At 39.4% G+C, this 21,726-nt stretch overlaps 1 protein-coding gene across 9 annotated transcripts in view; it reads left to right on the top strand.

The window, feature by feature from the left end:
- Positions 1-21,726, top strand: part of LOC142388255 (muscleblind-like protein 1) — a 74,990-nt gene that overhangs the window by 36,250 nt on the left and 17,014 nt on the right. For 8 of the 9 annotated variants that reach the window (XM_075473303.1, XM_075473296.1, XM_075473297.1 and 5 more), the window contains one exon: positions 21,406-21,576. In XM_075473303.1, coding sequence (XP_075329418.1) covers positions 21,508-21,576 — 69 coding nt within the window. In that variant the 5' untranslated portion in view covers positions 21,406-21,507. Of the gene's footprint in view, positions 1-4,020; positions 4,099-21,405; positions 21,577-21,726 lie in introns of those variants that run through there. The other variant, XM_075473304.1, reaches the window with a different exon arrangement.

Here is a 21,726-nt window from a genome sequence, read left to right as displayed (position 1 = left end):
AGAGAAAAATTTCAAATTGACTGGATCATATAACTGAGATAACTGTGATGAACTGGCGACCTGTCCAGGATGTATCCTGCCTCTCACCCAATGACAGCTGGGATAGGCTCCAGCCCCCTCACGACCCTTAATTGGATTAAGCGGGTATAGAAAAAATGGATGGATGGATGGGTATTCAGAGGTTTGGTTGTCAAAAAAAACCAAAACAGTTAAACAAAGAAGGATCAGCCACTGTTTTTGTTGATGAAATATTGAGGTTTGACAAGTGTTAAGGGAACACAAAATTACTTAGAGGTAAATCAAGGGGTGTTTAGCTCACACTCTCTGAAATACAGACAGTATGCAGTTATTTTTAGACAGATGCTGTTTCTACCCAGTCGTGTCGCAATACTTTAAAAAGAATAAGAAAGACATAAAAAAAACATCATCATCATCAGTGTCATCATTGTCTAAAGAGATTTGGATGTTTATTTAACACCATTCTCATTATGCCTCTCATTCAAGGAAAAGAATAGACTGTGTCCTTGAGAACTGATGAACATGTTATTGCGGTGCCAAAGGGTATTCCCTACCTTCATGAGGCAGGTGCATATCATGCCCTCAAAACGACTTAAAACAGCGTCTTCAAATGTTCATTGAAGTGCATTATAGAGTGGAGCTAGTGACTCATAGTTTAAAAAAAGTTGCATTTGTAAAGTTTACAAGCTCCTGAGACGTCTAAACACCTTGAAAATGAGTTATTAAAATGGCTAATATGGTAGTTTAGACTAAGGTCTCCACTAAAATCCCCTTTTTGCATAAAGGCAACACACACAGACACACATACAGATGTATCTTTAGTGTACACAGATCAAAAGACTTTTATTTACCCATCATTTGGGACATTGTAAGAGAGGTACATCATTATGAAAAGGATTTTTTCATATTTGTTCAAAATCCCCAAAAGCACATATATAATTCATGTAAGATTATAAGAAAAACAACTGTACTACTTTTGTAGACTCATTTCCTTCTAAACCAGCGAAAGTGATTTACTTTTATTGGTACGTTGTAGCATTGGTATGTTGTAGAACCTGGTGTTTTAATGAATGATCACTTTAATATGTAAACTTATATTACCTACTGGTTGTTTTATCTACACTTGGTACTCTATTGAGTTGAAAATTTTCTCCTGTTGTTTTCTATACCCTTTACTCACATCAAGTCGGATCAACTTCACTACATTAGTATTGTGCATTTTACATTAAAACAATCAACTCACCTATAGTTAAACACATAGTCTCGAATTATGCTTTCTAACACTGCAAACGTACGGTGACCAACATATTTGATATACGTCCGAGTCCTTGAGAAAGGGAAAAAAAATCAAGGTGTGAATACAACATAGAGAGAAAGCAAAGAAAACAGATAACAGAAGGAATGGTGATGCAATATATATTGAGATGAGAGTCCCAGGAAAAAAATACTGAGTCAGTTTGTAGTGCACAGAGGGATGCAGTATATTGGATTAGAACTCTTTGAAAAGGAAACGTACTCAAACGGAGTTAATCTGCTCTGTATCTGTATTCTGCTGTCATGCTCCTGCTCTCATCTTCTCCTCTCATTACCTCTGTTAATCTGTTCTCACTAAGCCCATCCTCCAACCCCCCTGCTCTCCTGTCCTCTTTTTCTCTCTTCTAGGTGTCCCAAACGCTTTCATTTCCATTTCACTCGAGGTGATTTCTATCTTTTATAGCTTTTCATCACAGTTTGGAAGACTATTTTTTTTTTTGCCTCAGCTTTTCTTTTTTTTGTTCAGCTGCGGTCAACGGTCAGAAGACACAAACAATGATATTTCATTGATGGATACTGCTTAGAGGTATTAAATTTGTCATCTGTCTGAATCTGTCATCGTCCATGTGAACCCTTCTGGGGATGTCTGTGCAGACTATATGCACTTTGCCACTGTTCATGGACCGACAAAATAAAAACTGAGCATTTACTGGCTGTACTTTCACTTTTAGGAGTTTTTGTTTTGTGAAGACCTCAGGAGATTTGCCATTATCCACACCTATATTATTCATCACAAAATTAATCCAATTCCAAAGAAATTGGAATTTCATAAACCAATATTTGATTCACAACCAAATGTTGAAAGAGAGACAAAAATGATAAACAGGACCATGTTTATCACTCTTTAGCATCTCCTCTTCTTTTAACATCAGTCTGTAAACATCTGGGGATGGAAGAGACTCGTTATTGGACATTTGGGAGAGGAATGTTTTCCCTTTCTTGCCTGACAATATCTGAAAGTGTTCCTGAGCTCATGCAGTGTTTTACATGACAGAATCTGTTTTTTTACTGCAGTGCCGCATGAGGGCCCGAAGATCACAATATACCCAATTGTGTTATATGATCACATATAAAAAGACCTGTTGTAAAATAACTTAATTACTTATAATATGTCCCTCCAGCTTTCCGAATTTAATGTTCCGACCATTAAATTCAAGATGAGGTGATTTTTTTATTTTTATCAAGAAGCAATTTATGTCAACTTCAATTAGAGAATTTGTATGGATGTGTATTGACATTATTGCCTACATATTGCCTAAAAGATACATTAAAACCATTTTGGTAGGATGTGAGTGCACTCCTAAAAAAACTGTTATCTCGAACCCCCTGTAGATCCCTTAGTAGAATATATTTTTGGTCTAACTAAACAGGATATGCCATATCTGGCATATCCTGATATGCCAGATATGGCATATTTAATGTTCCGACCATTAAATTCAAGATGAGGTGATTTTTTTTTTTTTTATCAAGAAGCAATTTGTGTCAACTTTGATGAGATAATTTCTATGGACGTGTATTGACATTATTGCCTAAATATATAGACTAAAAGATACATTAAAACCGCATTGGTAGGAAGTGAGTACACTCCTAAAAAAACTGTTATCTCGAACCCCCTGCAGATCCCTTAATAGAATATATTTTTTGGTCTAACTAAACAGGATATGCCATATCTGATTGCTCTCTCATCTTGGCCTACACAGGACATTATGAAAAGAGGCTTTTATTAGTATGGTGCTACGAAAGAAGCAGTAAACACACAGCCAGCAGCTATTAACTTTGTCTGAAACGTCTCCTCTAAATGTCTCTCTGTCCTCAGAGGCCACCCTTTCTACATCCATCTGTGGATATGCTGCATCAGCATAGACACACAAACACACACACATCCATCTTTAGACATGCTGCATCAGCATGGAGACATGACACAACAACACCAAAGCCAAATGACATACAAGGGCATTGAGAAGTAGCCTCCAACCACGTGCAGTCATCCTTCTTTCACTTTTGGCACCCTTCATTCTTAAACTTCTAATCTTAAGTTTGCTCTATTCATGTGAATCTCTGTCCAAATATGAATGATGCCCATGCATGTGTACCTCTGTGGGTGTCCTCTTACAAAGCTAAAGGGCCTTGGACGTTTAGACAGTCTGAAGGTAATATCATCTCTGCGTGCTGAGGCGTGATGTCCTATCGCTATCGCTGGTCCTGCTGCTACTGCTGCTACTGCTGCTACTGCTGCTACTGCTGTTGTGAACGGAATATCTAATCACTGATGGCCTGATCTATTCCTGCTTGTGTGTCTCGCCCTCCTTCCCATCTCACCTAACTAACTTCCTGTATATCTCTATGTACACTGATCACCTCCCCTTCCTTTGTAATTTTGTAATACAGCAAAACACTTAAATTAGACTACAGACGAGTAAGGTGTCGGGTTAGGGAAATGGAAAAGGTGGAAGCAACGGAACATTATTCAGCACAGGACAGGGAGTCATCTGCCAACTTGTATCCACGCCTTCATCGTTTGGCAGCACCGTAATTCTGTCTTGTCTTTCCTCCATCTCCTCTTTCCGTCTATTTGTCAGCGACCAATCCTCTTTATATAATCTCGGCAGTTTGGGCACCATGCATTCAACTCTCTGATGGATAATCATTCATTTTCAACCTCCAGCACATAAACAGACTAATCAACACAAACAGAAACACTTATTCTCTACAGCACTGATCTCAGTAACAGAAAGAGTTCTGAAGAATCTTGAGCTTTCGTCTCAGGTAGGTAATCGTGTCATAATGGCTTCGGTGCCTTGTTAATGGTATTGTAGGCTACAACAGATAGGAAAGGGGGCACTTGGCATGTCTCTCAATCCTGTGTCTTTGGACTTTTTTTTAACTGATCGTACATGCACGTGCCATCACCAGTTAACTGGAGAAATGTGTTATCATTTATGGATAATGTATAAACTGGTTTGGAGTGGCCAGCCTGCCACTAGTAGTTGACTATTGTGTTTTTTGTTAAATGTGTGAAATCAAACTGAATAAACTGGCATGAAATGTATACCCATACAGGAAATAAAATTAAACAAATGAAATGTTTCTACAGGTCACAAAAAGGTCTGCTCACCTTAAAGCTTTATATCCAGCAAAATTATAATTAAACTGATTTGTTGCCGGGGCTGCACAGTGGTGTGGTGGTTAGCATTGTTTCACAGCAACAGAGGATTCGAATCCCAGCTGGGACTTTTCTGTGTGTATGTTCTCCCTGTGTATGCGTGGGTTTTCTCTGGGTACTCCATGGTACTTTGTCTCTGTTTTAGCCGTGTGATCAACTGGCGACCAATCCAGGCCGTACCCTGCCTCTCGTAAATGGCAGCTGGGATAGGCTCCAAACCCCCTGCGACCCTTAATTAGATTAAGCAGGTATAAAATATGAATGGATGGATGGAAAATGTTGTTGTCAGCTGTAGATGATTTATTTAATCAAAGTATTCTCTTCAAAAGGATTGTTTCAATCTTCTTCAGGCCTTTTTCTGGAATTCGAAAAAATGGACAAATGCTAATGAGGAGAGATTTACAAAAAAATCATGATTATCCATAAGATAGCTTAGTTTATTTATGTAAACTGTAGTCGCAGTAGATATTTCTGTATTAAATCTTAGCAACATCTAGTAGTGGTGAAAAAGCATGTAAAAAAAAAACAATTGACTGTAGATTTGGCTTTATGACATAACAATTTATCCCAAGCAATGATGTTGAAAATAGATTTGTTGAACCTAACCAAAGACTGAGTCAAAACTAAATATAAACTGTAAATAAAAGTTAAAGATTATCTTAAACATAACCTTAAACAAAGTGCAATAATAAAATTATACTTTTTAATAATATATAATCACAGGACTTGATGTTTGGTTCGTCTAATTGAGAGTCCTGTGAGTTATTTCAACAGCCGTCTAGCCTCCATCTGTTGACTTTGTCAACCTTTCCTAAAATGTAAATGCTTCACTATAGACTTTCAAAAATACCTACTGGATTGCATCATATCTTGAGCAGAAATGTGGTCAAATAGGTTGGATGACTGTGTGCCATCCTGAAATAGCTTGCCCTTGGTGACAATGCACAAATATTCTAACACGCACTTATCAACATTTTAATGAGGCAACTTTGTTGCAGATCTTGTCATTAGTTAGACATTGGCAGAACAACAAAATGGTCTGTACAGTAGCAGGTTTATAATGAGAGATACATTAAACGTGATTGAATCAATGACTTCTAAACCTACCCGGTCTATGAGGACTGAGAAATATGTCTGCAGGTCTGTTAGCAGGCAAGTATGGATGGATTGATAAAACTAAGAAATATATGTACAGATGCAAATATACTTTACAATACATATTAGACTGCATTTGATGTTAGATTTGTAATTTGTTTTAGAGTGGTATTGACTAACAAAACCTCTGCTCCCGAGGGAGTACAGTAAGCAAGGAGCGTAATTACTTTCTTTGTCATCACAGTGTTTGTTGTTTTGTTTTTTTCCCCACGCCGTTGCAAACATGCATTCATGAATGTAGTCATTGCCATCAGTCACTCCTTTAATTAGAAAATAATCAGAGTTGGATGAGAGCTTCATTAAATCTCATCCTTGAGAGCCATCAGCCATAAACACATAAGTGGGATATATATCACGATTGTGAAAAGAACTCAGATACCCCCTCTGACTTTGCTTTCTCTGCTGTGAGATAGAACTTTAGTCGGAGGACAGAGTCAACAGTTGTGGACGGAAGGAAGGATCAAGAAGTGAAGAAAAGAAGAAATTTGTTTGAAGGGGAGGGAGCAAATGGACAGAGAGAAAGATACAAAAAGTGAAAAAGTACACAAAAAAAGGAATGGAGAATAAATAGATCATTAGGAGAGTGCTAATTAACAGAAACTGCATTGTTTAGCAGCACTTTGTCTCCATGCAATATTGATCCTGCACGACCATTATGGAGCGGATGTTTTCAGCTGCTTTCAGCATGGGTTTGTCTTTTTTTTCACTGCCCGTCTCCTCACAAAAGCTTATTCATTAACCCTAAATCATAAAATGTGGAAAATCCACTTGTTTTTAAGTCTCTGAACGTGCTAATTTTGTAGCAAAAGGAGGATTAGCTGTGGAATTCCTAATGCTGTTTGAAAAAATGCTTGCATCTGTAATTGCATTATCATGTCATTTGATATGAGGCAAAGAATGTGATCCCTGTAGAGAAAGACAGGCAGGAGGGTGGTGTCAAGCCAGCAGATTAACACCACAGAAGAACAGAGACTGCTCAGCAACAGAATGGAGTGAAAAAGATTGAAAGAGTGATGGATGGGTGCATAGATATAAAATAATGTGGACATTGATGGACAGATGGAGAGGAAGGAACTGCTGATAGATGGTGTATGGATGGATGGAGAGAAGTAATAACAGAGGGGCAGAGTGTGGAATTGAACGGGAGCTGTGTCAGTCGTCAGTTCCAAATGTTCAAGATTGAAGAATGTCTGTAATATCCCTTTATTGTTATAGTGCATGTTGCAGGGCTTGCTGTTGGACATTGTGATTCCTCAAAAGGCTTTAACTGGATTACAGCAGTATCAGGTTCAGCCATCAAAAGAGCCACATCAGCTGTGTTGTGTTGGGTCGGCCGACATCTTCCTGTCTGTCACCCTATACCTGCTCCAATCCAGACCGCACAATAGGATTTTATGAGTAGGAAATATAAATTATAACTAGATTATAAGTTACTTAGTCATCCAATGAATCCACCAACCTAAGTTCAGCATTTATTTTCTGTCACTTTAATTAGGTTTTGGCTCCTGTGACAGAAAGAAATTCTGTTTGTGACCACAGATACTAGATGCGGCAGCAGCCACTCTGACAACGGATGTTTACTTCGTTAGAGTGCTAAGAGAAGGTGATAACACTGGCCACTGTCCCCTTCGCTCCTTGCTGAAGTGGTACAAGCCGACTTTGATCAATGTGGATCGATGTGGATGAGTGTGCAGCCGGAAGGTGCTGCATGGAGAAGGAGGGGGTGATGCCCCTCTGCTCTGTCGCACACTGTGTGTGTGGGAAGGAATTAAGACACAGACTGTCATTGGTCTCCACATGATATATTGAGCTAACAAAATATATCCTTAACCTGTAAATGACTCGGCCTATCTTTTAGTCCTTCCTGTCTGTCTTTCCCTTTGACTCTCTTGAGCGTCTTTCTGGAAACAAGACACAGTGCACATCTGTTGAATGGTCCTTTGCAGGCATGAAGCCAAAGATTTGATAGGAAGAAAATATTTTTTGGAGGTAATACTTACTTTCTATTTTTGAGGTATTCCCAGGTCGAACATTTTCTGCACTTATCATGAACTTTCAAGGCCTCAGTTGACAGGCTTTTACAATTACAGGCTGTTGTTAATTATTTCCCTTTGTTCATTAATGTAGTATCTAAGAAGCTGTTGTTACAGAGAAGATAATTGTCTCTGACCTGTGTGTATGTGTTTGAGAAGGTGCATCGCTTTGTGTGAGCTTTTGGTGGGTATACCTATACTCTGCAGAGTAATGAATGCTAATCCTCTCTTATCTGCTTTAACCCAAAGGCAATGACACTAGCTGCTGATGTCTGTAGACTGACACCCTTTGCCGGAGGAGAACTGGAGAGTGTGTGCGAGCGTGGATTAAGGTGTAACGTGCATGTGAAAGAGATGTCTTTTTTTAGCATCTAAAGACTTTCTCTCAGTTTTTTTCCTTTTGCCTCTGAGAAGCTTCAGGGTGTGGTCTTGTGATTATCTGCCACGTCCCCCATGATTCATCAGAAGTTGAATTCAATAGAACATTCCAGCCCTCTGACTTCCAGCCATCTTATTCTGACTCATTTCATCTGGAGGTTAAAGCTAAAAGAAATAGTCATTTGATACAGGTCTTAATATCAAATGGCTGGATTAATAATGTTTGTGTTCTTTGGCAGCTGTGTCGTTTAGTTGTCTCCAAAAATACAGTTTTTTACTTGATGCCTGTTGCCAAAAGCATCTTTTGTTTTCACTTTGAGCCACTTTATGTAGCTTCTGAAGGCACAAATCAAAGGCATCTGCCAGTCTTTGTCAGCTTTTGTTCATTTACAAGGACAACTTCTTCCTTTTTCTTTTTTCCACACTTCCAAGCAAAGCATACAACAAAAGTTCTTTGTCCTTCTCTTGATTAACACTTGATGACAATGGCTGCGAGAAATATGAAAAAAGGTGGGAAAAAAGGTGATGAACAAGATGTAAAAAAAGGAGGCACTTTAAATATTATGAAACAGAGGTCTATTCCCAGCAGCCATTGAGGCCCATATATCTGCTGCATGAATTTTACCAAATGGGCAGAAAATAATTAGGCCTAAAAGCTGTTGAATCCAGTGTTTCTCTTCACCCCTCTTCCATTCTAATGGCTCTTTCTCCTTGGCTTAGTGAATGGGAGATAAAACTGAATTAAACTAAACTTCTCAGATTGTGAAAAGAGAATGCTGAGGCTAGAAGTGAAAAAGAAATTAAAGCAGAAAGAAAAAGATGAACAGATAAAGGATGGAGAAAGAGGGTTAATTGAAAGTGAAAGAGAGATGAAGGGCCAGATCTCAGGGGTTGTGGGGTGGCCTCTCTTTCTTCTCTCTACCTCCCTGTCTACACATTTGTGATTGAAAGTGTGTGTTTGTCTGTCTGAGGGGAGATAGTGTTGTAGGCCTAATGAGAACAAAGCTAATTAGAGACTTTGCCTTGCACATCTCGACAGTCACGTTCTCGCTGGACCTACAGCACTTGCCACCTATACTGCTGCCTTCTAGGAGGGACAGACACTGCAGAGGCTTTTTCATTTGAACTTTTCTTGGTTTAAAGCAGACTATTCAAGCATGAGGAAAATGAAAAAGTCAAGGCTATGTGATTGCAGTCAGGTCGGTGAAAGGAGTGTAGTGAGAAAAGATGAAAAAGAGGCTCTACTGCTGCTGATTTGGTGAGGTTGACATCATGTTTAATCCCTTAACTCCCTGTCGTCTTGATTTTTCAAATTCTAGCACTGACCACAGGAATGTTCACTTCCTGAGCAGTGAGCAATGTGTCCTGATTTGTTAAGGGCCAAGGGTATGTAATGATCACATGATACAAAGGCCTCTATACTGATGCCCAAATCCAGCTTCTGACCCTGTGTTCACCCTGTGTCCTCAAGGCGTCAGGGTTGGCCCACTGTGTAATAAGTCTGTACTGGAGACCGACTCAATAATGGTTTTGTGATAACACTGTTATTCCACAAATATCTTTGTCCAGGTTATGTTATTCAGAAAGCGCACCGTCTATCTTCATTTGTTTGGAGACATAAACTTGATCCCTGCAATTACAGCCAATTGTGACAAAAGGCCAGTTTCCCATCACTCAGACTTTAGAGTGTTCACACACTTTACAAGATGAGTGCCCATGATGTTGTAGCGTTACCGGGTATTTATATACGTATCAAATATAAGGATTTATGAGATGTTCTTACAGTCTCAAATAAACCTTACCTCGAATTCAGGGCACCACCTACCTAGGTTTTTAACTTGATTTAAGTCACAGTCAGGTAGGAAAACTGTTCGAAATCTTACGATCCTGGTGTTAAATTAATCTTTCAATTAATAATCAATTAATATTCAGTCTCATATCTCGCTACTTTCGTGAAGTTCTCGTTTGGTTGGACAGACATTACGTAAAGAAAGCATACGACACAATCTGTGATTATAACATATATATATAGATATATGAACTGTTTATTACAATGATATGATCTTAGACATGAACCTTTAAACAAACAGGAGATGCATGGAATATGGGTGATTATATAAAACACTTAGTGAATATAAAATAAAATATGGGAATGGAGAGATACTGGATTTATTCAAATAGTTCAGGTTGGCTGACTATTTGACGCTAAATACTGACATTTTGGATTAATTTATCATTCTGTGAAAGCCTCGAGACATCCATCAAACCCACTTTAAGGTGAAAACGGGTCGGTCTTACTGTGCTGAAGTTCTGTTTAGTCGGTTCGGAACACGGCAGCGGCCACGCGGGGTCCGAGGGGATTTCTCTTCCGCTCTCTGGGCCTTCCTGGCTGTGGTGGCTGACTTTAGCGGACTTCTCAGTTGCTTCTTTCACCGGGAAACCGAAACGATGGTGCCGAGGACTGTGGTTAGATGATCGAATCTTTTAGGTGTCAGTGGGTCCGTTGCTTCTCTGATGAAGTGAACTTAAGTTCACAGAAGATTAATAAAAGGTTGCTTGGAGTTGGCTTTCTTGGTAGGAAAAGGTGATGATGGCGTGAAACAGCGGAGGTTAGGACGTGCGACGTAGAAGGACGTGGATGGCGAGGGACGAACAAAAACACGTAAAACGTGCATCTTCAGAGTATTTCAATCTGTTTCTTTGTTCGGGTCTTTCTTTCTCGTCTCCGGGGTCTCACTGAGTTCTGGAGGGTCTCCTCCGGTCGTCCGCTGCATCGTTATCCACACGTCCTTCCGCTCTCTCCTGAGATTATGGGAAAACTCCCAAACTCTGGTGAGCTCTTCTCTTCTGCTTAAACCATCTCTAAAACTCTCTGAGCAGCTGTTCTCTGCTCAAATCTCCTTCTGAAACTCTGGGTTGGAACCCTCTTGGAACAAGAGGCAAGAAGCAAGAGAGCAGACGCCTGAAGCGAGCCAGCAAACGAGAGAACTAGAGAGCGCGTGTTTTTCGCGGGTTCCGGGTTTTGACTCTCGGAGGCGGGGCTTACACTACTTTTTCAGCCAATGACATGCTTGAACTGTGTGCATGTCTGTGTAAGGTGATCTGTGCTATATGGGGATTTCTGGATTTAGACAAAGAAAACTCTTATTTCTCCATTACTCCCATCTCATAGAACATTTGTCTCGGTGATTCTGAAAACACCACATCTTGTTAAGATATGCAGATTAAAGATATAACATAGACTTGTAATATAAAGACATCAAAATAACACACATGATAAAGACAATTATGACTTTCAAAATTCAGATGAATATCTATGAAATCGTGACATATGAATAGTGAACCACACAATGTTAATTTTCTGTGTTAACAATGGGGACACCAAACAAATACCAAATAGATACCGAAGGGACATCGTTAGAAGTTAATAGTTGCATATATTGTCCATTTTACTGAGTCCTCTGGGATTTAAATGTTCAACTAATCAACACTGCAGACCACTAGGGGGCAATGTGGTTCCATCAGGCAGGTTGGGCATTTTCCAACAAGTTTGTTTCTTCGTCAATATTTAAGCCAGAATCGTACAAATTGTCTCTATATGCGTCTTGTGATCAAGCTGGAAACCTGAAAGAAATTGTACACGGTTATCAAACACATTTAATATAGTTTTAAGATTCGACTAAAAGTGAGTCTTATGAAGTCTTCTCAGTTCGTATGTAGCCATCTGGTCGGTTTGCTGGTGAAAAGGGGTGTTAAAGTGTCAACTTTCGAGTTATGGTCCAGATAAGATAGTAAGTGTCCCACTTTTCCAAGAGTGAGTTCTTTGTTCGTTAGAGTCTATCCCAATTTTTATTGCAAGCGTCTGTTGCTTATTTTTTTCACTCCCAAAAAGCTTTTAAAAGGGTAGAAGGTGAACGTAAATTAGGCAGTTTCTGTCTCTTTTTCCTTTGTGGAAAGAAAATGAAGATCTGGTTTATATCCACATACGTAAACATCCCCCACAGGAATGTTGGTTTTGTCAAAGTTTGAAAAACTCTTAATCCACACGGCACTGTGACTGCTACAATGTTAATCATAGTCAGTAGTACCATATTTAACCAACCAAAAAGTATCAACTGTGTCAAATTCTAATTTGGAGTTGTTTGAATAAACTAGTCCAGTTATTGATGCAAACTGGGTGTCACTCCTATATAAATAGGATGATAGCTTTTTAGTGCAAATATTGTATTTTACGCAGATGTTTGTACAGTATATTATCTCCATCTTCAAGTTTCAGTATCAGAATTAAAAGCAGGAAGTTCCCATGTTTGCTTTAGCTCACTTGCTCATAATTACCATATAAACAGTATATTGTTGATGCACATACTCTGAAGAACTAAGACTTATTTCACTGAAACAGACAAGTTAATTACGCGTATGGGTAATAACCTGGATGTCTTTACTGAGTGTCAGGAAGGCTGGAGCAAAATAGCAAGCCAAGAAAAAAAATCCGAAACAGCTTCATTGGCCAAGTAACACAAATCAGGAATTTGGCTCTGACTGTTGATATTTTCCTAGTCTTACATAGAGGATTTACTTTTCACTAGATCAACACACATATTTTATACAGGCACACTGTTTGAGACAATACTCAACACACTTTGAGTGCTATATATAATATCCAAAGACAAAAAAGGACTTTAGACATGTTGCCAAACTCTCAAATACAAAGTATAATAAGATGCCGAAATATCTCAAACTACAAGAAATTAAGGAAATATGGAATTATATGAATATATGTACTTGAGTGCCTGTAGGATATCATACAATCACAGTTGAGCTTAGTTGTGCTGTTGGATTGTAAGTATGTGTGTAGAGAACCCGACGGCTTTGACCTCTGTAGCCTCAGGCAGCTCCGCATTAAAAACAGAGACAATCACTCCATTGACCAGACCATTGTCAATGATAGGATTTATTCCATCAAAAAATGAAAGTTAAAGCTGAAAAAAAGATACAGAAACACTGTTGCCTCTTTTGGGTCAACACTTATTTTAGTACAGTTCAAAAGCCATTTTATCCTTTTCAGGGTCCACCCGAGACATCACAGCACATAAAAGTCCAACAGCATACCAATTTCTTTGGATAAAGAGGTTCTTTGTTTTTAACTTCTGAAAATATCAATGTTTATTAGCTGCAGTGCTTATATTACTATCAGATATACTTTCACAAATGTAAGTGCCTTCAAAAGCATATCCTAATGACAAAAAATATCTGATATCTAGTGATAAACAGTTAATTTGAAATGAGCAGACATTGCAGCAATGCCTAATACTGGATCACAGCTGGAACAGCTCAGCACAACAGGAGCAGAGTCATGTCATTGGCCATTATGGCTAATGATTTTGCCCCATCATTAGCTTCCGGTTCTAACGATTTTGTGCTCGCACCCACCCAAAACATGCTAACACTCCCAGCGATTGGGGGCTGTAATTGGTGTTTTGGCTAATTGAGCTCCACAGCTGAAAGCTTTCCTCGAACTGTGTGTCATTTATGACGTGTAGGAGCTTTCTGCTCCTTTCTGGAGCAGTATTTGTCAGTTAGTTCATCAGCTGTTTCATCCCTGTTATACTTTCTACTAACTGCGGCTTGTCACCTCTGTCTCTCATTGTCTGTGAGTCCTCTGTCCAGAGATCCATCTTTGTCCATGCCTCAGAGGCCTATCTCTCTGCCGACGAAAATGAGATTTTTAAGGTCATTAACTGGTCCAGGCTATTGTGCTATTGCACCAGGGGTGTTCCAGATTTGATAAATGATCGGATATGGAGATAATGAGTCTTATATAGACTTCTGGTATTAGTACACAATGAGATGGAGAGAGAGAAAACGAAAAAAAAACCTGTTTGTCATGAGGTTTACTTCCTAACATGCAGCATGATTGGCCAGTGCACAGTTGGAGTGTGTTGCATAATAAGAAAGCAATATAAGTGTCTTTGTGTGAGTGTTATTGGCCTATCTTGGCAACACTCTCAGTCCTTAGACAGGCTGGTCTTTGTGGTGTGTCTGATGTCATAATTTGTCTGACGTATGCTTGGCAACAAGAACCTTTGCTCAGAAAATCACATGCCTATGTTTGTGTATGTCGGCACCCCAGCATGCTTGCGAATTCTCATCACAGTTCTCATCCAGCTGGTGCTTTCTTGATTGATGCTTGTCTCTGGGAGCAGGAAGGAGAGGTTGAGCGCTGTTGAGAGAGGATTAATAATGTACAGGGGTTTGGTTGTCCAGACTTGAGCTGTACAGTTGTCACACTGGTCACGGTGTTCACAGTGCAGCAGCAGCCTGCTCAGACACACGCATACATACACATACACACACATACAGAGAATACAGAACACATTTGAGGTGTTGGATTATGTGTGGTTGAGTCAGAATTTGTCATTTTGGACGGGGAGATAAAAAGAACCTTTAACATCAGTGGGAGATTACAGGAGTGAGCATGTAGAAGGCTGTGTTGAAGGCAATGTCCCATTACACCCTTCAGAGGATATAATGTCAAAAACTCTGCTGAAATCACCTATACATAGATTTGATTCATGTTAATAGGAAAAGCTTACTTTGCATCTGTGTCTCTGTCTGTGACTCACCCTCTTTGTATTTCTGAACATCTCTTACTATCTTTCTCTTCTGTTCTTGTCTTTGCCTCTGTTGTCAGTCTATGAGAGGAATTCTGCCCCAGGTTTTATTCACTGGATTCTTACAGGCTTCACAGAGCTGCCAAAGTACCACAGGCACCCTGACAGTGTGAGGTTTTGATCATGGCATCCTACAACATGCACACGGGCACACACACACACATAAGAAAAAAATCATTGACATCATAAACATGTCAACCAGACTGCCCTGAAGGTAATGCTTATTTTTAAGGTTAAAATAAAAACAAAATACGATGTTATGGTATCATAAATGTGCTTCCGAGTATGATGAGACAAGTGTATAATAATCAGTGATCTGTTTATTGAAAAATATAATTAAATTAATTAGAAAAATCCAACCTACTATGATAATTTTTTTGACTATTTGGAGGCCACGATTGAACTCAACACAATAGTGACATATTTCCACCTTCTAAAGCTGAAAACATACAATACCTAGCAGATAAGGAGCAACAATGACATGTTTCTTTGGTTCTGATGTGTGATCTCCTAAGTTATAATATATTTTGGCTGAAAACAGCTACCTGTTAATAAACAGCTTGATGGGAGCAGTTAGGCTCTTTTAGAAGGACCCGACTAGCTTGCTAGTTTGCTTGGAGGACATGTAACATATTCTGGCTACAACAAGCTGGTTCATACATGAATGAGAGCACAGAGCCTCATCATACATCCTGATGACATCTGATGATGGCCTTTATGTCATAGAGTCCCTACCAGACAATTCACCATACTTAAGAACACATCAAGGGCCATGTTTAAACTAATAAAAAAAAAGAAAAATATTTTTAATTCATCACAGGTGTCTTTCAAGGACATTTCATGTGTTATTTAAAGTCTTTTAAAGCTTTTCTTGTTATTTAACCTTGTTGTAAGTATCAGTGGAGAAAATTCCAACAGACTCTTGGCTTTAGCTCAGTCAAACATAACCCTAACAATTTCACTCTCTGTATCAAGTTCCACTTGGTACATTTACATGACACAAGAAAAATACAAAGAATTATGTTTGTCCAACCAAAGCTGGGCTTTTAAAATCCATGTAAACATGTTGGTGCAACTGACAGTGTCTCCAATAAAGCTTCTCAAAGCCAGACTAACACACAGGAGTCCAATTAATCCTGCAAGTTTACACTCAATTAGACTCAAACTGGCCAGTTCCCGTCCAGTAGCGTAAAAAACCCCACTGATAACAACAATGAATAACCATGAGAGATAGCTTGTTTTTTGTGAAGCATAAGTGTATATTAACACAGCAGAATTCCCCATAAAGTTGTTCTTATTTGTATATTTTTAGATTTCTTTTGTCAGACACCTAAACACATCAGAAATAGTTACCAGAAATCACCCCATCAAGCTCATTTTGGGCCCACCCCACTTCTGAAATGAATCCAGTACCTGCAGGACTCTGAAATAGGTTGCTAAAATACTCTATTAAATGAGGAGAGTCTGCAGACTGTTGGTAGGAATGGGCATTTGTCAACACAAGCAGCCTGAAATGTATCATTTAAGTTGATTGAAACCAAGTTACTGCCGTAATCTTAACCAGGTACATGTGAGACCCTAAAAGAGTGGAAATACCACAGTGGCAGGTGGAGTAACTCAAGATAAGGATAAATATTTGCATCCATGGGTATCTGCAATCGCACATAGAGGGACCTGGGAATATATTTTACATCATTATAGCCATTCTTCTTTAGATATAACCTAAGATATTTTATTATCACAAAAAAAAAATTGTAGTAAATGAATGTCTGTATGTGAAACTGAGTTTGTATCCAGAAACTGAAATATTACAGTTCAGTTATTCAAAAAGCTTGAAAAAGAAGAAAGAATCCTTCGTTGAATATGTTTGGAACTGGACCTGTATAGGGAGATACAAACAGAAAGGAGACAAGTAGATAACAAGACAAGATGATGAGAAGATGGAGCAATCAGGAGAGAGGGTGAGGGACAGATGAAAGTAGTCTGTTTGTACATTTGTGTCTCAGGAAAGGACAGGCAGACAGGTGAAGGCAGAACAGAGTCAGCCAGAGTAAAGGCTGGGAGTTACACACCTCAGCCAGAGGGAGCACGGCTTTGGATCAGAAGGGCTCAGCATTAACCTGTACTGACATTGTGATGACAGTGGAGAAAACCGCTGGGAAAAGAGGCAGGAGGGAAGCCTGATGATTGTCACCACAAGCTGTGATTAGCAGGGACCTCATGCATGATTGTCTTGTCCAGAGAACAACACAGCAACAGATAGTAGGAAGACTGGTTAAAGGGAAAAGGAACATGAAGGGGTGCTGACATTTCTGATTATAGCCTGAGCGGTAAATGCGATTCTGTTTCTTCAAATTCCTCCTCTGTCCAATGTAAAACCTCTTCAGTAAAAGTTAGGCAAATTATTTAGGCGGTCATTTTAAAGATTCTACAACCAGGTTTTCAAAAAACTTTAGATACTGCGTAAAATATCAATGAAAAAACCGCAATGATGATATATGAAAAAATGCTTTGATTTTGATTTTAGCAAAATATTTAAAAAAAGTTTGAGGAGGCACAACTCAAGACTGGTAAAGTTATGTACAGTTAAAATATAAACAAAACTGCAGATGCAACCTCAACTAATTAGGTTAATTTGCCAGTAACATGAGTGGCAATAAAAAATTATTTTTAACAATAAGTTTCACACATAAAGAAGAGCTCATCAGCATATGAAGGACTGTGTGGAAAATATGTTTTAACTGTTTAAAATTTTTTTTAGGGACATCAGTTTCATCATTCACAGTAGTTTATGTAACTGAAAGATAAATAAATAATTTGGAGAAATATACCTATACAGGGGACATGGTGGAAAACCAATGTTAAGTAGGTGGGATCTTTTGACCCCCATACAATATGCTTTAAAAACAGACATGGTTCTACAGTGGAAATCACTGCATTGGCTCAGAAACTGATCTCCACTGACAGTGAATAGTGTTACTTTCTACATCTACAAACACAAGTTAAGACTCAAACGTGGAAAGAAAAAAAAAAACATCAACATTGTTAGCAAGATTAGAAAAAACAAAACAAAGAAAAACACCGCCACCCTCTCTGGCACACAGTTGGAATGAGTCAAAGAGGAAAGCTGCCCTGTGGTCAGACACACCAAAATTTGACATTTGTTTCAGAAATCATAAACTAGAAGATGAAAGACTAATGTCCCCTGGGCTAAAGAGGGAAGATGTCATCAAGCTTTTTTATTAGCACAGTTGAAACCCAACTTTTGTGAAAGTATAGGTGTGTATGTAGTGTTTGTCCTTCAGTCAGAAGGTTGCAGGTTTGATTCCCAACTTCCCATGTCTAAATATCAAAGTATCCTTGGGCAAGATACTCTAAAATGTGTTCCTCACTTGTAAGTCATTTTGGATGAAAATTTCTGCTAAAGGAATATATCTGTGTGCACATGCCATGGTATAATCTTCATTTATTTGGAGAAGTGGGAGTGACAAATGTGTTTTCATAAATTGTTGCGTATTGAATAAAGTATTTTCCTACTCTTTTACTATTCTATTCTATTTCACTGAATGCAACTCAGATGGTAAAAAAATCACTTATATATGTTAGTCCTGATATCATGTCACAAGAGGGCCTGTCTTTCACCCATCCCCCTAGTTCCTCCTTATGAGAACTTTGTTGCTTCTTCAACAAAAAGACTTGGGACGTGTAACCTCACTAAAAACATTTGGTGCCTTGTGAAATAAAACCTTCCCTTTTAAACTGTCGAGCCACTAAATATCTACTCCAATCAGTAACAGGAATACGTTTCTGAAAGGGGTGATAAAAGATAAAGGAATTCAACAGAATAGTAAATATATCCATGTCTTATTTTGCACTGTATTCCCAATTTAACTTTTTAAACTGTTAATGTTTAGAGTCTATTCAACTCTGACTACTTCAAAGCAATGCAAAGAATCAATTAAAAGAGTAGTAGGAAGTAGTGGTAGGCTTTTATGTAATTGTGAGCTATGGATAGTAACAGCTGATCACACACACAAACGCATGGCCTGAGATGACATGCTTGGGTTTAGTCAGCCAGAGGGAAAGTACTGAAAATCAAAAGACATTAACCAATTAGCACTGATCAATAGTCACAGCCAGACAGGGATGAGCCAGACTTGGAGCATTGTTAATGTGTGCCTCTAGGCCAGGAGGCAGGCTGGGAATACTATTCCCCTCAGCTGTCAGCCAATGAAAATGTTGGAGGAACTCTTAATATTTTGCTGCTTCCAATGCAAACTCTCTTCGCTGCTGTAGCCAGGCAGAACAGGCTGCGTGATGAAATGCAAGGTTTTAAGAGGGAGAGATCGAGCGAGACTAGACGTGAGGGGAAAGAAAGAGAGAGGTGTTGGGAATAAGGGATGAGTTGGAGAGCCTATGCGGTTGTGAAAGCAGCTGTCGTAGTGGGTCGCAGTGAGCAGCAGGTAATTTCACCGAGATAAGCAGTAGCATGACAGCCAGCCTTTAATTCCTCATGGGAGGTGGTACTGTGGCATTGTTGCCGGGCTGGTCCCCAAATCCTCCTGCAAGGAGATTTATATAAAGCAGCGATGGGAAGGAAGAGACAGGGGAGGCATTTTGATGAGGTAAATAAGGGAAAAAGACGGGAAGGAAGTAGCACCCCTGCTCTACACACTCTACAGACAAGCATGAACATACACAGATCACAGCAGCACCTCTGCACTTGCACTGCTCTGTAGTCATGATGAGGAGAACAAATATCAGCAAGAAGCTCAGGATGCATGTGTGATTTAAGTAAAAGTAAATATATGGCAGGAATGTGGGAGCAAAAAGGGAGGAGATATCTGAGAAATGACCCCTTCTTGGGGGAGTGTTCTGTAGAGGAGGCCAAAGTAGCTAGAACCCAAGCACACACTGCTCTGTCTCAAGGCTCTAGCATGGTTGCCGCGTCTGCTAGCGCGAGCGGTGTTGATGACGTCACGATTTCGTGCCGGCTATATATAGTGGCGCAAGTCGATGCGCCAGTAGTTGCAATTTTCTCCGTCACAGAGGTGGCGCTGCTACGCGAAGGTTACCGCTACTCTAAAACCACGAAAGTCGAGAAGAAAACAATGCCACTGTCAAGAGCAGGAACACTGTCATTAATGATACTGTTGCAGTATCTGGATAATTTTAATTTTTTAATTCAGTTAAAAGAGGTGAATGTTTGAAGCCCCCGGCATCACCACTTCGAGTCTCTGCCCTCTTCATTGCCTTCATGTATCTGTCCTGTAGCTTCTTCCACACATTCTTACAGAACTCTCCCTCTTTCCCCAAAGTTCTGCCAATCTCTGTCCACGGGTTTTGGGAGTTTACGTGCTCCCTGTGCTGTTTCACTGCAATTTCGTACAGGTGCCTGTACAAATGCACCTCCTGACTGAGCCTGATTTCACATTGGGCCATCCGGTTTGTTGTTCTCGGCGCAGCCAAGTTACAAAAATCGACTGGAGCACGACAACGCGCTGCGGCGTCTTTTCAAGGCAAGCGCCAGGACTGCAACGTCATTTTGACGTCACGGGCCGCCCCCGCCCGTGAGCGACACGTCAACTGTAAATCCGCCTTTAAGATACAAACACAATTTTAGATTGGCACAATGTGTGTATATTTACTGCTGTCACAGAAGTGTCCAATCATGTATTGATCCTGCATCAGGACTCCCACATTTCCTTTTTGTGAAATAATGTCTTTTGGTTCATTCGGGAGGCAATCAATGGTGATTCAGATTTGTTAAACATCCACCATCAAGTTGGTAGGCCTCAAAGGTGCTAGAGACCATAGGGTTTTGGGAAATGAGAATCCCCAAATACTATCTCTAAAGCAGGAGCACTTTCACTGTCTTTCCTTTTCTCTTTCTGGTTGGTTTCACATCTTATAAAACTAGAAAGAGAGAATCGCTTCAGTGATTATTTTTATCTGCTCAACTAGAAAATAAATGATTATTTCATTAATTTTCCATACCCACTTACTCCTATTTAGGGGGAAGGGAGAAGAAAATTAGGTAAAGGAATATTTGTCTAATGTATGATATATAGTTTGGATTACTTCTCAAATAATGTCAAACATTTGTTTTGGTCCTGGTCCTTTGTTTTGGTGTTTAGACAAAATCATACACTTAAAGATGTTACATTGGGCTTTAACAAATCATAATTCAAAACAATATATTTTTAAATTTTCTTTAATTTGTGGATAAAATGATTAACACATTAATAAAAAAATAAAAGTGCCCTTTAGACACCGCAACATTGTCTTTGTCTTATCATTTTCTGTGTATAAAGCAGTCTATTAGCTGAGGCAGATAGACAGTTAATCCCCTTTATCTCGGCTTCTGGAACTAATTTGTCCCTTGGTGGGACTTTTCGAAAATAGGTAAAGTAACAAGCCCGTGGCTTTGACCAGGAAAGGGATTTTTTTCTTTAGAACAAATGGGGTGGCAGGCACAGATGTCAGGGACGTAAGGTCAGCCCCTGCTAAATGTGAGGGCATCAACTTGAGTCAAGGCTCATTACTTCTTTACATTAGGCTGCGATTAATGTGAACACCGTTCTAATCTACCCACTTTCCATGTCTTTATCCTCCTCACCCTTCGACTGTTACTTGTTTTCTCCAACTTTGTTCTCCTCTCCCACCCCATCAGGGTCGCTGTTCCAGGGAGAACTGTAAGTACCTGCATCCTCCTCCACACCTAAAGACACAGCTGGAGATCAATGGAAGAAACAACCTCATCCAGCAGAAAAACATGGCAATGTTGGCCCAGCAGATGCAGCTCGCCAATGCCATGATCCCCGGCACACAGCTACAACCAGTGGTGAGTAGACATATAAAAGGTGAAAAGGACAATTAGTACAATGCAACACACCTCCCAAACAAAATAACACATGCACGAATATTTCCGAGTATCTTTTTTTCATATGTGGACATTTTAGTTTAATTTATCTGCATGTTTATTTAAAACAAG

Source organism: Odontesthes bonariensis, chromosome 9, assembly GCF_027942865.1.
Source record: "Odontesthes bonariensis isolate fOdoBon6 chromosome 9, fOdoBon6.hap1, whole genome shotgun sequence".
Taxonomy (NCBI): Eukaryota; Metazoa; Chordata; class Actinopteri; order Atheriniformes; family Atherinopsidae; genus Odontesthes; species Odontesthes bonariensis.
Note: the sequence above shows the minus strand (reverse complement) of the source record. Positions and strands in the feature narration are given on the sequence as shown.